At 36.4% G+C, this 13481-nt stretch overlaps 1 protein-coding gene across 2 annotated transcripts in view; it reads left to right on the plus strand.

Moving 5' to 3' along the window:
* Positions 1–13481, plus strand: part of DPP10 (dipeptidyl-peptidase 10 (non-functional)) — an 814904-nt gene that overhangs the window by 721312 nt on the left and 80111 nt on the right. For both annotated transcript variants that reach the window (XM_010860773.1, XM_010860774.1), the window contains exons 12-13: positions 619–657; positions 10725–10832. In XM_010860773.1, the coding sequence (XP_010859075.1) occupies positions 619–657; positions 10725–10832 (147 nt within the window). The remainder of the gene's footprint in view (positions 1–618; positions 658–10724; positions 10833–13481) is intronic.

A 13481-nucleotide genomic window follows, 5' to 3' on the forward strand; every position in this document is an offset into this window, starting at 1 on the left:
GTAAATAGCATTACTAAAATTTGCCTTATATACACATATTCAAATTGAGATTAGTCTAATTTTGCTTTTTGATATGTAACTTTATTCTGATCATGTGTGAAATTATTCTAAAGATACAAAAAGCTTTGCCATTTCGAATGTTTAATTATTTTACCTAGGAGGAAAGAGTGACTATGGTAAGACTGGATCGAATGACAGTATGTCCACACTAAAATTTTATTCCTGGCTGTTTGCCCAGTTTTTTTGGAAGGTCTTAATCATTTTGTATTCTGATGATGGCCAGAGGTGAAAAGAGACAGTGTCTAGTGACTCAAAACAGTTTGAATGATGTAATCAAACAGAATTGGAAAGTTATCTTCTATCTCTGGTGAAGCACAACTGAGAATCCTGAAGGGGTTCACCAAAGAAAAGATGTTGTAATTAAAATAGCATTTCATTTCAGTTCTGTACTTATTCATTCAGCTTAAATCAATAATTACAATGGGATTTCTCATGGTATTTCACTAGCTGCAAGGAGGGGAAAAGTGCCTGAAGGATAACATTGTTGGAAAAAAGTGAAATCAATGCATGTTCATTCTGGTCTTTAGATACTTCATGGATTTAATTGTTCTGTTTCAGAAATATGAGATGACATCAGATACCTGGCTGTCTAAACAGGTATGGTATAGACGGTCTCTTTATGTCACATTTTGTCATCATCTCTACCATATTCACTCTTTTGTTTTATATATAACTTTTTCTTAAAAGTTATTTCAGTTCTATGAATTTTAGGCTCTGTTATGCTTGAGTAAGTGAGTCTTTTTTGTTAAAATATATATGACCTGGGTTTTATGACATCATTTGTGAAAAGATTACTTTTTTTTTTTAATAGAACGCAAGTTGTTGAATTATTACCAGGATCCATTTTCGGGACCATTCATAAAAGTAAATATTTGTGTTGAATAAAAAGGTGCAGCCCATATAAACTAAGAACCATCAGCATTGCTTAAGTTGCCCAGAAAGCTGACCAAATCTCCACATAAATTGCTATTCAGATGAACATTTCCTTAGATAATTTCTAGTTTACACAGTGCTAGCTTGTGATGTAAATGGAGCTAGAATCCAGATGATCACAAATGTCTCCACAACGTGCTAACTGGATATTTCAGAAGGAAACACAAGATTATTCAAATATAGATAAACCCATTTTACTACTAACTTCATCACTGCTTTTTGCAAAGGAAATGTTTTGCTTGGCTTATTTGGTTTTGATTTGTTTTGTTCTTTACAGTGCTCTTTTATTTCATATTCTCTCCCTGGGTGTCATATACATCTGTGGTTTCAATTGCTACCTCTGACTGTATAGCCCCTGGCAGCTCAATTCTCTGAGTTCTGATATATGCTTGGCATCTTCTCCTAAATCTATAAAAGTAACAGCATACTCCTCAGGTTCAAACTAAACTCCATTCTCTTCCAGTAAGTCTGTATTCTTATCATAGAATCACAGACGTATTTATCCACCCAGCTATCAAAATCATAAACCTACTGAGGATTATTGAACTTTTCGTATCCTTATCTGCATATGTTACTCATCACCAGGTTATTTTGATTAACTCTCAAAGACTTCACGTCATTTACTTTTCTCCAATTCACAAACACTATACAGGATCAAACTATTAGCACTGCACATCCTCCTTGACTGGTGAACTCTCAGTCCCTTAGGAAGCTGCCAATCTGTTCTCCACATTTCAGCCTGGCTGAGTGATCTTTTCAAAACACATAGCTAATTCTACTGCCCCAAACACTCTGATATTCTCTCACAACTGAAAATTTGTATCTCCCCTTTGTTCTACAGATAAAGACCAACATCCTTAAAGGGTCTATAAGAGATTAATTTGAAAGCTTTTCCAGCTCTGTCATATCATCTTTTCCAGCTCTGTCATATCATCTTTTCTCCCATTTTCTCCATTAGCCTCATATTCACCAGACCTTTATGTGAACTCTTCCTTCTGAACAGAATTTTCTCAATTGCTTTCTTACCTGAAAGTTGCTTATTTGTCAAACTTCAGCCTATATTACCTGCTTAAGAAGGCACCTCTTCAAAACACCCTAATCAAATAACATCCCCCAATAAAACTTAAAGTCCAGTGCAATGTTTATGTAAACTTACACAGTTAGTTCTGTGATTTTTTTTTTACAAACTTCACAAGGACAAGAATTTTGTTCATTTTTTTTTATTAATTATATAACAAATGCTTAAAATACAGTCTGGTTATAAGAAGAGTTCCATATGTACCTGTTGAATAAAAAAAAAAAAAAGAGAAAGAAAGATTGTGAATGTGCTGTAGATATATCTCTCTCCCTATCTGCCTGTCTGTCTATCATCCATCTGTCATCTCTTTCTCCATAGATAACAATATGAACTATTTAATTGTAATCAGTGTGCAAAATTAAATTGAGGGAAAAACTGACTTTATTTAGCACAAAAAAAAATCAAAATTAAGTTAAATAATTGAAAATAATAAAAACAGATATGGATTTATTCTAAATTACCTGCATTATTAAACCTACTTTAATTGTCAGTGACATTCATAATAAACATACAACAACACAATGCATGAACTTTTAGGATTATGTTACCTATATTTTAAGTCCCAAATTTATGAATATTTAATAGAAATTTACAAAACACACAGTTATCAAGTATTCAATAAGAAAATGTAGGAAGTAGTTTGTTACAGTTGATTTTTTCTCCAAAAGTTCTAAGGGAATTTCATGAAATACTTAGAATTTGGTGAAATTAAAAGGATGAGAATGTGTTATAAGGTGAAGCAAATTTCCAAGAAAATGAGAAATTTAATGTAATACTCATGCTTGTTTTCTGTTTGGTGAGAAGAGCAGAGAGAAGTGAGCATGTTTCTCCTAGCTTTCAAGAGACTTATAATTGGAATAACCAGTATAAAAAATGTTTGGTCAAGAGGTAAAGTGTGCTATCCTCAGTTCATTGGCCTGTGTGTCATAAACACTGCCTTGCTTAAGGTCATAAACATGGACAGTGAGATTGGCTTCATTCTTTATTTGATTGTAGGAAAGGCTCTATATAGAGCTGTATAACTAGTTTCTGTCCGGTGGTGAAAGTTTTTAAACCCAGAAATGTATTAGTAATTATAACCCCCATCTATTCCTTAAAATGAACTATTTCCAAGGTATGAGAATTGGAGGAAGAGGGACTAACATAAAAAGGACAATGCTCAGATTTAATTTTGGAGTAAAGCACAGGAGCAGAATCTTGAATAGGGAGGAGCCAATAGTTTGGAGTAAATGTAGTGGTTAAAGTGATATATGTAACAAATATTTTTGCCCATTGTACACATGCATTCATCTGTGCAGTTATAAGTAGGTCACCTACTGTGTCCTAGGGAAAAAAAATAAAATTACAAACTTACGTTAATTATTACTTGCCTAGTGAAGGAAGTCAACCATATAATAGAGTGCACTGAAAGTCATGAGAGATGAATACAGAGTACTACTTAGAGTCTCCAGGGATAGATTTCCTAAATAAGAGGGGCTTTCTAGCTACAGAGATTTAAAAATGGTTTCTGTTTTGAGTTTAAGTAAAAAATGAGGAAGATATAGCACAAAAAAGATGAGTGAAAGCTTACTTCAGACAGAAGAAATCCCATTGAAAAGGCAGAGAGAGATATTACATATAGGCAAGGGATAGAAAATACAGAATTCTTGACTCTATCAGAGTTGCCAACATCCAGTGGTTCATAGAAAAATCAAGAGAATATAAGAAAATCATCTACTTCTGCTTTGACTCTGCTAAAGCCTTTGACTGTGTGGATCAAATCAAACTATGGAAGATTCTTCAAGAGATGGGAATAAAGATCACCTTACCTGCCTCCTGAGAAACCTATATGCAGGGCAAGAAGCAACAGTTAGAACCAGACATAGAACAATAGACTGGTTCCAAATTGGGGAGGAGTACATCAAGGCTGCATATTGTCACCCTGCCTATTTAAGTTATATGCACAGTACATCATGGGAAATGCTGGGCTGGATGAATGCTGGGAGAAATATCAAGAACCTTGGATATGCAGGTAATACCACCCTTATGGAAGAAAGTGAAGAGGAACTAAAGAGCCTCTTGATGAAGGTGAAAGAGGAGAGTACAAAAGCTGTGATAATACTCAACATTCAAAAAACGAAGATCATGGCATCTGGTCACATCACTTCATGGCAAATAGATGGGGAAACAATGGAAAGAGTGACAGACTTTCTTTTTTGGGCTTCAAAATCACTGCAGGTGGTGATTGCAGCCATGAAATTAAAAGACGCTTGCTCCTTGGAATAAAAGCTAAGACAAACCTGTTAAAAAACAGAGACATTACTTTGCCAGCAAAGGTCTGTCTAGTCAAAGCTATGGTTTTCCAGTAGTCATGTATGGATATGAGAGTTGGACTATAAAGAAGCCTGAGAGCTGAAGAATTGATGCTTTTGAACTGTGGTGTTGGAGAAGACTCTTGAGAGTCCCTTGGACTGCAAGGAGATCAAACGAGTCAATCCTAAAGGAAATCAGTCCTGAATATTCACTGGAAGGACTGTTGTTGAAGCTGAAGCTCCAATACTTTGGCCAACTGATGCAAAGAGCCAACTCACTAGAAAAGACCCTGATGCTGGGAAAGATTGAAGGTAGGAGAAGGGGATGATAGAGGATGAGATGGTTGAATGGCATCAGTAACTCAATAGACATGAGTTTGAGCAAGCTTCAGGAGATGGTGAAGGACAGGGGAAGCCTGGTCTGCTGCATTCCATGGGGTCACAAATAGTCAGACATGACTGAGAGACTGAACAACAAATCGCACTGCAGAATGTGATTCACTCAATCAAATATCTTGTCAGTATTTATTATCTGCCTTGCAAAGCATTTTTCCCACCCTTGTGTTGTATTAGTTCAGACTTTCAAATTTATTACACATACCATTTACATTTTCATGAGTGTCCATACAGTATACAGTAAAAATAATATTTTTATTTTTTATATTTATTATATTTTCTATTAGTAACAATAGAATAAAATAAATAGAATAATTTAAAAAGAGTAAAAATATTTATTATATTTTCTATTAGTAAGATAGAAATATTAGTAAGATATTTCTATTTTACTAATGAAACTATAATCAGACTCGAGATTATTAAATAGTTATTAATTTGCTTATTCATTCAATAAATGATTATTAAATACAGCTTATGCAATAGTCACTGTCCTGGGTGCCAAATGCAGAGCAGTGAAGAATACAAGGTTTTTGCTTCATGGAGCTTACATTCTAGAAGAACGCCTTCTACTTCTCATCTACTTACCTACCTATATGCACACATACACACATCCATTCATATACAAACAAACGAATACATATATAAAATATATGTTGGACGGTATTAGGTGGTATGGACAAAATAGAAAGTCGCTAAAAGAGGGATGGGGGATTCAAATACAGTTGGATGATCTAGTTTCCCCAATCACAATTTACATGGGATTACCAGAAAACACCTGCCTGATAAGGTAGATTTAGAGCAGAGAAAGGATGAGATCAATGAAGATCTTTTTGCAGCAGCATGGATGGACCTAGACATTGTCATACTAAGTGAAGTAAGTCAGAGAAAGACAAATAACATAAGTTATTGCTTAAATGTGGAACTTTTAAAAAAATGGTACAAATGAATTTACTTATAAAACAGAAAAAGTCACGGATGTAGAAATCAACTTTGGTTACTGAGGGGGAAGGGAAGGGAGGGATAAATCGGGAGACTGGCACTGACGTATGCACACTACTATCCCAGGTGTCAGTGGTAAAGAATCCACCTTCAATGCAGAAGACCCAGGAGACATGGGTTTGATACCAGGGTTAGGAAGATCCTTTGGAGAAGGAACTGGCAACCCACTCCAGTATTCTTGCCTGGAGAATCCCATGGACAGAGGAGCCTGGTGGGCTATAGCCAAGGGGTTGCAAAGAGTTGGGCACAACTGAGTGACTGAGCACACATGAGTATAAACAAAATAGATAAATAAGAAGAACCTATTGTATAGCACAGGGAAATCTACTCAGTGCTCTGTAATGGCCTATATGGGAAAAATCTAAAAAAGTGGATATATGTATTACCGATTCAGTTTGCTGTATACCTAACACAACATTGTATATCAACATTAATCATCAAAATAAATGAGTTCCACCAAAAAAGAGAGTGAAAGAAAGAGTGAGGGCTGAGAAAGAGCCAGACAAAGTGAGGGAAAAAAGTTAAAATGTGCAGACTCTGGAGCAGAAAAATGCAGGATGCAGAAGGAAGGAAGAAGAGATGAGAGAGAGTGGAGGATCAGGTCATTTAACAGTGCTTGAGCCATTCTGAAGACCTGTTAAGGAAACCATATCAAAGCCTTACTTTATACCATATGTATAGTCACTCTTCCCCTTTATGGATCACAGCCTTGTCTTGGAGAAGGGGCTTGTGTAACTCATTGAAGTTATGAGCCATGCCATGCAAGGTCATCTAAGACAGATGGGTCATAATGAAGAGTTCTGACAAAACATGGTCCACTGGAGGGAGAAATGACAAATCACTTCAGTATTCTTGCCACAAGAACTCCATGAATGGTATGAAAGGCAAAAAGATATGACACTAGAATGTGAGCCTCCCAGGTTGGAAGGTGTCCAGTATGCTCCTAGGGAAGAGCAGAGGACAATCATCATTAGTTCCAAAAAGAGTGAAGTGGCTGGGCCAAAGCAGAAATGACACTCAGTTGTGGATGTGTCTGGTGGTGAAAGTCAAGTTGGATGCTGTTAAGAACAATATTGCATAGGAACCTGCAATTTTAGGTTCATGAATCAAGGTAAATTGGACATGATTAAGCAGGAGAGGGCAAGATTGAACATCAACATCTTAGAAAACAGTGAACTAAACTGGACAGGAATGGGTGAATTTAATTCAGATTACCATTATACCTACTACTGTGGGCAAGAATCCCTTAGAAGAATTGGAGTAACCCTCATAGTCAACCAAAGAGACTGAAATGTGGTACTTGGGTGCAATCTCAAAAATGACAGATGATCTTGGTTCCTTTCCAAGGCAAACCATTTAACATCACAGTAATCCAAGTCTATTCCCCAAACACTGATGGAAAACAAGCTGAAGTTGACCAGTCCTATGAAGACCTACAACATCTTCTAGAACTAACACTAAAAAGAAGTCCTTTTTCATCATGGGGGATTGGAATGCAAAAGTAGAAAGTCAAGAAATATCCAGAATAACGGGCAAGTTTGGCTTCGGAGTACAAAATAGGCAGAGCAAAGTCTAACAGAGAGACTGTTCAAGAGAACAGGCTGGTCACAGTAAACACCCTTTTCCAAAAGCCAAAGAGATAACTTGAGAAATGGATATCACCAGATGGTCAATATAAAAATCAGATTGATTATGTTCTTTGCAGCCAAAGATGGGGAAGCTCTATAGAGTCAGCAAAAACAAAACCTGGAGCTGTCTGTGGCTCGGATCATGAGCACCTTACTACAAAATTCAGGTTTAAATTTAAGAGAGTAGGGAAAACCACTAGGCCATTAAGGTATGATCTAAATCAAATTCCTTATGATTAAACAGTGGCAGTGATAAACAGAGTAAGGGATTAGATCTGGTAGACAGAGTGCCTGAAAAACTATAGACTGGTTCAAAACAATGTATAGGAGGCAGTGACCAAAACCATCCCAAACAAGAAGAGATTCAAGAAGGTAAAGGGGTTGTTTGAGGAGGCTTAAAAACTATTGATGAAAGAAGAGAAGCAAAAGTCAAAGGAGAAATTGCAAGGTATACTGAATGCAGAGTTCCAGAGAAGAACAAGGAGATATAAAAATGTCTTCTTAAATGAACAATGAAAAGAAATAGAGGGAAATAATAGAATGGGAAAGAATAGAGATCTCTTCAAGAAAATTGGAGATATCAAGAGAATATTGCTTGCAAAGATGGACATGATAAAGGACAGACAGTAATGACCTAAAAGACGCAGTAGAGATTATGAAGAGGTGGCAAGAGAGAACTATACAAAAAGGTCTTGATGTTACCACTGATAATCACTATGGTGTGATCACTCACCTGCAGCCAGACATCCTGGAGTTTGAAGTCAAGTGGGCCTTAGAAAGCATTACTACTAATGAAGCTAGGGGAGGTAGATGAATTCCAGCTAAGCTATTTCAAATCCTAAAAAGATGGTGCTGTTAAACCGCTGCACTCATTTTGTCAGCAATTTGGAAAACTCAGCAGTGACTGCAGGAGTGGAAAAGGTCAGTTTTTATTCCAATCCCAAAGAAGAGTAATGCCAAAGAATGTTCAAACTACAGTACAATTTCACTCATTTCACATGCTAGCAAGTTTATGTGCAAAATCCTTCAATTTCAACAGTATGTGATCTGTGAAATTCCAGATGTACCAACTGGGTTTTGAAGAGGCAGAGGGACAAGAGATCAAATTGCCAACATCCACTGGATCATGGAAAAAGCAATGGAACTCCAGAAAAATATCTACCTCTGCTTTTTGTACTATGCTAAAGCCTTTGACTAGGTGGATCACAATGAACTATGGAAAATTCTTTTTTTTTTTTTTATTTATTTATTTTATTTTATTTTTAAACTTTACATAATTGTATTAGTTTTGCCAAATATCAAAATGAATCTGCCACAGGTATACATGTGTTCCCCATCCTGAACCCTCCTCCCTCCTCCCTCCCCATACCATCCCTCTGGGTCGTCCCAGTGCTCTAGCCCCAAGCATCCAGTATCGTGCATCGAACCTGGACTGGCATCTCATTTCATACATGATATTTTACATGTTTCAATGCCATTCTCCCAAATCTTCCCACCCTCTCCCTCTCCCACCTAGTCCATAAGACTTTTCTATACATCAGAAGGGATGAAAATGCCAGACCACCTTTCCTGTCTCCTGACTAACCTGCATGTGGGTCAAGAAGCAACAGTTAGAAATGGACATGGAACAACTGACTGGTTCCAAATTGGGAAAGGAATAGAACAAGGCCAAATAACTGTCACCTTGCTTATTTATCTTATATGCAGAGTACATCATATAAAATGACAGGCTAGATGGCTCACACACTGGAATCAAGATTGCCAGGAGAGATATCAATAACCTCAGATATGTAGACGATACCATTCTAATGATGGAAAGTGAAGAGGAACTAAAGAGTCTCTTTAGATGAGGGTGAAAGAGGACAGTAAAAAAGCCGGATTGAAACTCAACATTCAAAAAACGAAGATCATGGCATCTGGTGCCATCATTTCATGGCAAATAGAAGGGGGAAAAGTGGAAGCAATGTCAGATTTTATTTTTTTTGGCTCCAAAATCAATGCAGACAGTGACCGCAGCCATAAAATTAGAAGACTCTATCTCCTTGGAAGGAAAGCTATAACAAACCTAGACAGTGTATTAAAAAGCAGAAACATTCCTTTGCTCACAAAGGTCTTTATAGACAAAGCTATGTTTTTTTTCCAGTAGTCATGTAGAGATGTGAGATAAAGAAGGTGGAGTGCCAAGAAATTATTGCTTTTGAATTATGGTGCTGGAGAAGACTCTTAAAAGTCCCTTTGACAGCATGGAAATTCAACCAGTCAAGCCTAAAGGAAATCAACCCTGCTTCATTCAGGGGATGGACTGATGCTGATGCTGAAGCTCCAATACTTTGGTCACGTGATGTGAAGAGCCAACTCATTGGAAAAGACCCTGATGCTGGAAAAGAATGAAGGCAAAAGAAGGAGGCAACAGAGGATGAGATGGTTGGATAGCATCACCAACTTTGAGCAAACTCCAGGGAATTGTGGAAGACAGAGGGGCCTGGCACATGCAGTCCATGGGGTCGCAAAGAATCGGACAGGACTTAGGGAATGAACAAAAACAACATAGTCACTCTCACTAATCCAAAAGAAAGAACTCAATTTTTTGTTATATAAATCCAATTTCTTAATGTTTCCTCTTACGCAAAAGAAAGCAGTCTATAAGTATAGCCTCCATCATTTAATTTTCAAAAACAATTGTATTGATTTAACATGCCACTGAAGTTTAATTTAAAAATCATCAAATGGGCATCTATGTTTGTGTGTTTGTGAAAAAGTGAGCAGTGAGGATGGGAAATTTGAATTAAATCATTTTCAATTGATTGGTTCCAATTTTGCAGTCTTTTTGTATTTACAGTAAATTTATATAACATCATCAGAAATGTATCTTCAATAACTTCACTTGCTGAGTAAAACATTTCAGGAAGATGTATTAAATAGTGTATGTTATACAATTTTCCAAATTAAAAAGAGATTTTGATAAACTGTTACAGCTGTTCATATTTTCTTAATTTTTGAAGGGTACATCTCTAAGCACAATCATATGTGAAGATATGAAAATTATTTTCTGAACCAGTTTTAAAACTGTCTTTAGTCTAATTGTGAATTATTTCTATTCAATATGCAAGATACTTTTACATCCATCTCACCTTTCAAAAACACACATATGCCCATGGGCCTAAAGCATCACTGAGTTCACTTTAAAAATATTATGATACTTTTATATTTTAAATAATAATTCAACCTTTTGCTAAAATAAACCAATTATTTGTCTAATCCATGAATGTATTGGTAGTAGTTGGCAGCACAATTTTCAGATGCCCTTTTGAGATTGTTATACGTGCTTCTGTTTTTTAGAATGAGGAGCCCGTGTTTTCTAGAGATGGTAGCAAATTCTTCATGACAGTTCCTGTGAAGCAAGGGGGTCGTGGAGAGTTTCACCACATAGCTATGTTCCTGGTCCAGGTAAGTGCTGTGTTCCTCTTCGTTGCCATCTACATGGCATTCTGCATCGATGGTTAGTATCTGTGGCATCCAGTCACATATCCAACTCAGGGATGTTTTAGGAAGAGGGTCCCCATCCATAGCCCTAGTTCAAGCCACCCACAAAACATTTTCAGCAGTCAATAAAATTTAGTGAGATACACATGTGTGCTATGAGTTGAGGGCCTTGGGATATAGAATTTAATAAATAGAAAGAACCAAAGTCCTACTTTCAAAGACCTGAGGAAACTCGAGAGACAATTTCTCATTCAACAAATATATATCACCTATTTGATACAAGTAATGTTTTCAAAGTGTTACAAAATTTCAAATACCTGAAGCAACCTGAATGTCCATCAAAAACTGAATAGTTAATAAGTTATGGAACACTCACAGAAGGAAATGCAATGCAGATTCTAAAAACCAGGATAAAATAGATTTCTTAGGTGTTGTCAAAGTCACAAAGTCTGTGCTACATTTTTATGGACTTTTGGATAAAAAGAGAATAAAATGTTATTTTTCCTCTACATTTCAAGTGAATGTTAACCAGTTTATGCAGTTTTACTAATTATAAAAAGGATCAGGGAATTCACAATAAATGATTAAAATATGGTAAGGTTATGAGTCAATTTGAAACTAATTACCAATAAAATATTCATGAGAAATAAAGTTTCCTTCAAAATCAAATAAACGGTCTAGTAACAGGTAAATGACGATTTATCAAGATAAAGCATTGTGGATAAATTGGAATCTTTCTTAAGAATGTTATAAACATACTAGCCAAGAATCAATTTCATACTTACTTTGTTGTTGTTCAGTTGCTCAATCATGTCTGACTCTTTGTGACCCCATAAACTGTGGCACACCAGGCTTCCTTGTCTTTCACTATCTCCTGGAGTTTGCTCAAACTCATGTCCATCGAGTCAGTGATGTCATCCAACCCTGTTGCTTCCTTCTGCTTTTGATCTTTCCCAGCACCAGGGTCTTTTCCAACCCCGGTGCTCTTTGCATCAGGTGGCCACAGTATTGGACCTTCAGCCTCAGTATAAATCCTTCCAATGACTATTCAGGTTTGATTTCCTTTAGGATTAACTGGTTTGATCTCCTTGTAGTCCAAGGGACTCTCAAGAGTCTTCTCCAACACCACAGTTCAAAAGCATCAATTCTTCAGCATCACAATTCAAATGGGTGATTATCTTGTGGCTCAGATGGTAAGGAATCTGCCTGAAATGCAAGAAAGAGACCCAGGTTCAATCCCTGAATCCAGAAGATTCCCTGGAGAAGGGAATGGCTACCCATTTCCAGTATTCTAGCATGGAAATTTCCATGGAAAGAGAAGCCTGGCAAGTGACAGTCCATGGGGTCAAAAGAGTTGGACATGATTGAGCAACTTTCATGCTTGCTAAGAATAGAATAAAAATAAATTTGACAAAAGATCCCTAAGCAACCTGAGTGCTTTTATGTTCTTAATATCTTCAAGTCTTGTGCATATTCACAAAATTTTACCATTATCCATATACATATTTACATTGGGCAGCTCAGAAATTTGAAATTCTTAAAATCAATGTCAATAACTTAAAAGGCAGCACTTTTCCAAAGTCTGTACTATTAAAGTAATTGTAAATTACTTTACAAAAAAATGATTTTAACTTTAATTTTAAACAAAGCTTTGACCATACATAATTTCCACAGTGGAGAAGTAGATCATTTTTTATTATTAGAAAAATAAGTTATAGAGTAATATATGATGTGATATCATTTATGTTTTTAAATAAATGAATGCATTTATATATGAAAAAAATTGGGGGTGATTCTATACTGAACTATTAAATGATTATAACAGACAGGTGATATTAATGGAATATTTTTGATGTTTATGTGAACTGGAGGAAGCTTTACCAGCAAATTGCTGACCTGATTCACTTTTGCTTGTTAATCATAAATTTTGTTATTATAAATACTAGGGATATACTTGTGCCAAAATAATAAATCTTCCAAATCTTACAATTGCTTGTGGTGACATCTTATTAAAATTTTAATTATCTGCATTTTTATTCAGTAATCTGAATACAAACCAAAGTAGTCAAAATTATATACAAATTGTGAATATATTCATAAGATACAGAGAAAGGTAGAGAAAGATGTATAATACATCTATAGATGAGTAAATGTAACATAAATGGACTTCCATTGGCTCAGCAGGTAAAGAATCTACCTGCGGTGCAGGAGACACAAGAGATGCAGGTTTGATCCTTGGGAGGGGGAAGATCCCATGGAGGAGAAAATGGCAACCCACTCCACTATTCTTGCCTGAAAAATCCAAAGGACAAAGGAGCCTGGCAGGCTGAAGTCCAAAGGGTCGCAAGGAGTTGGACACGAGTGAGCAACTAAGCATATCTTAAGTGTTAGTCATACAATTGTGTTAATTCTTTGAGACCCCATGGATTGTAATCCACCAGGCTCCACTGTCAGTGGGATTCTCCAGGCAAGAATACTAGACTGGGTTGCCATTACCTTCTCCAGGAGATCTTCCAGGGGTCGAACTAGTGACTCCTGTATTGGCAGGCAGATTCTTTACCTTCTGAGCCTCCAGGGAAGTCAACTAAGCATATACATATGGAGAAGGGAATG

This window comes from Bison bison, unplaced genomic scaffold (genome assembly GCF_000754665.1).
Source record: "Bison bison bison isolate TAMUID 2011002044 unplaced genomic scaffold, Bison_UMD1.0 scf7180017864471, whole genome shotgun sequence".
NCBI lineage: Eukaryota > Metazoa > Chordata > Mammalia > Artiodactyla > Bovidae > Bison > Bison bison.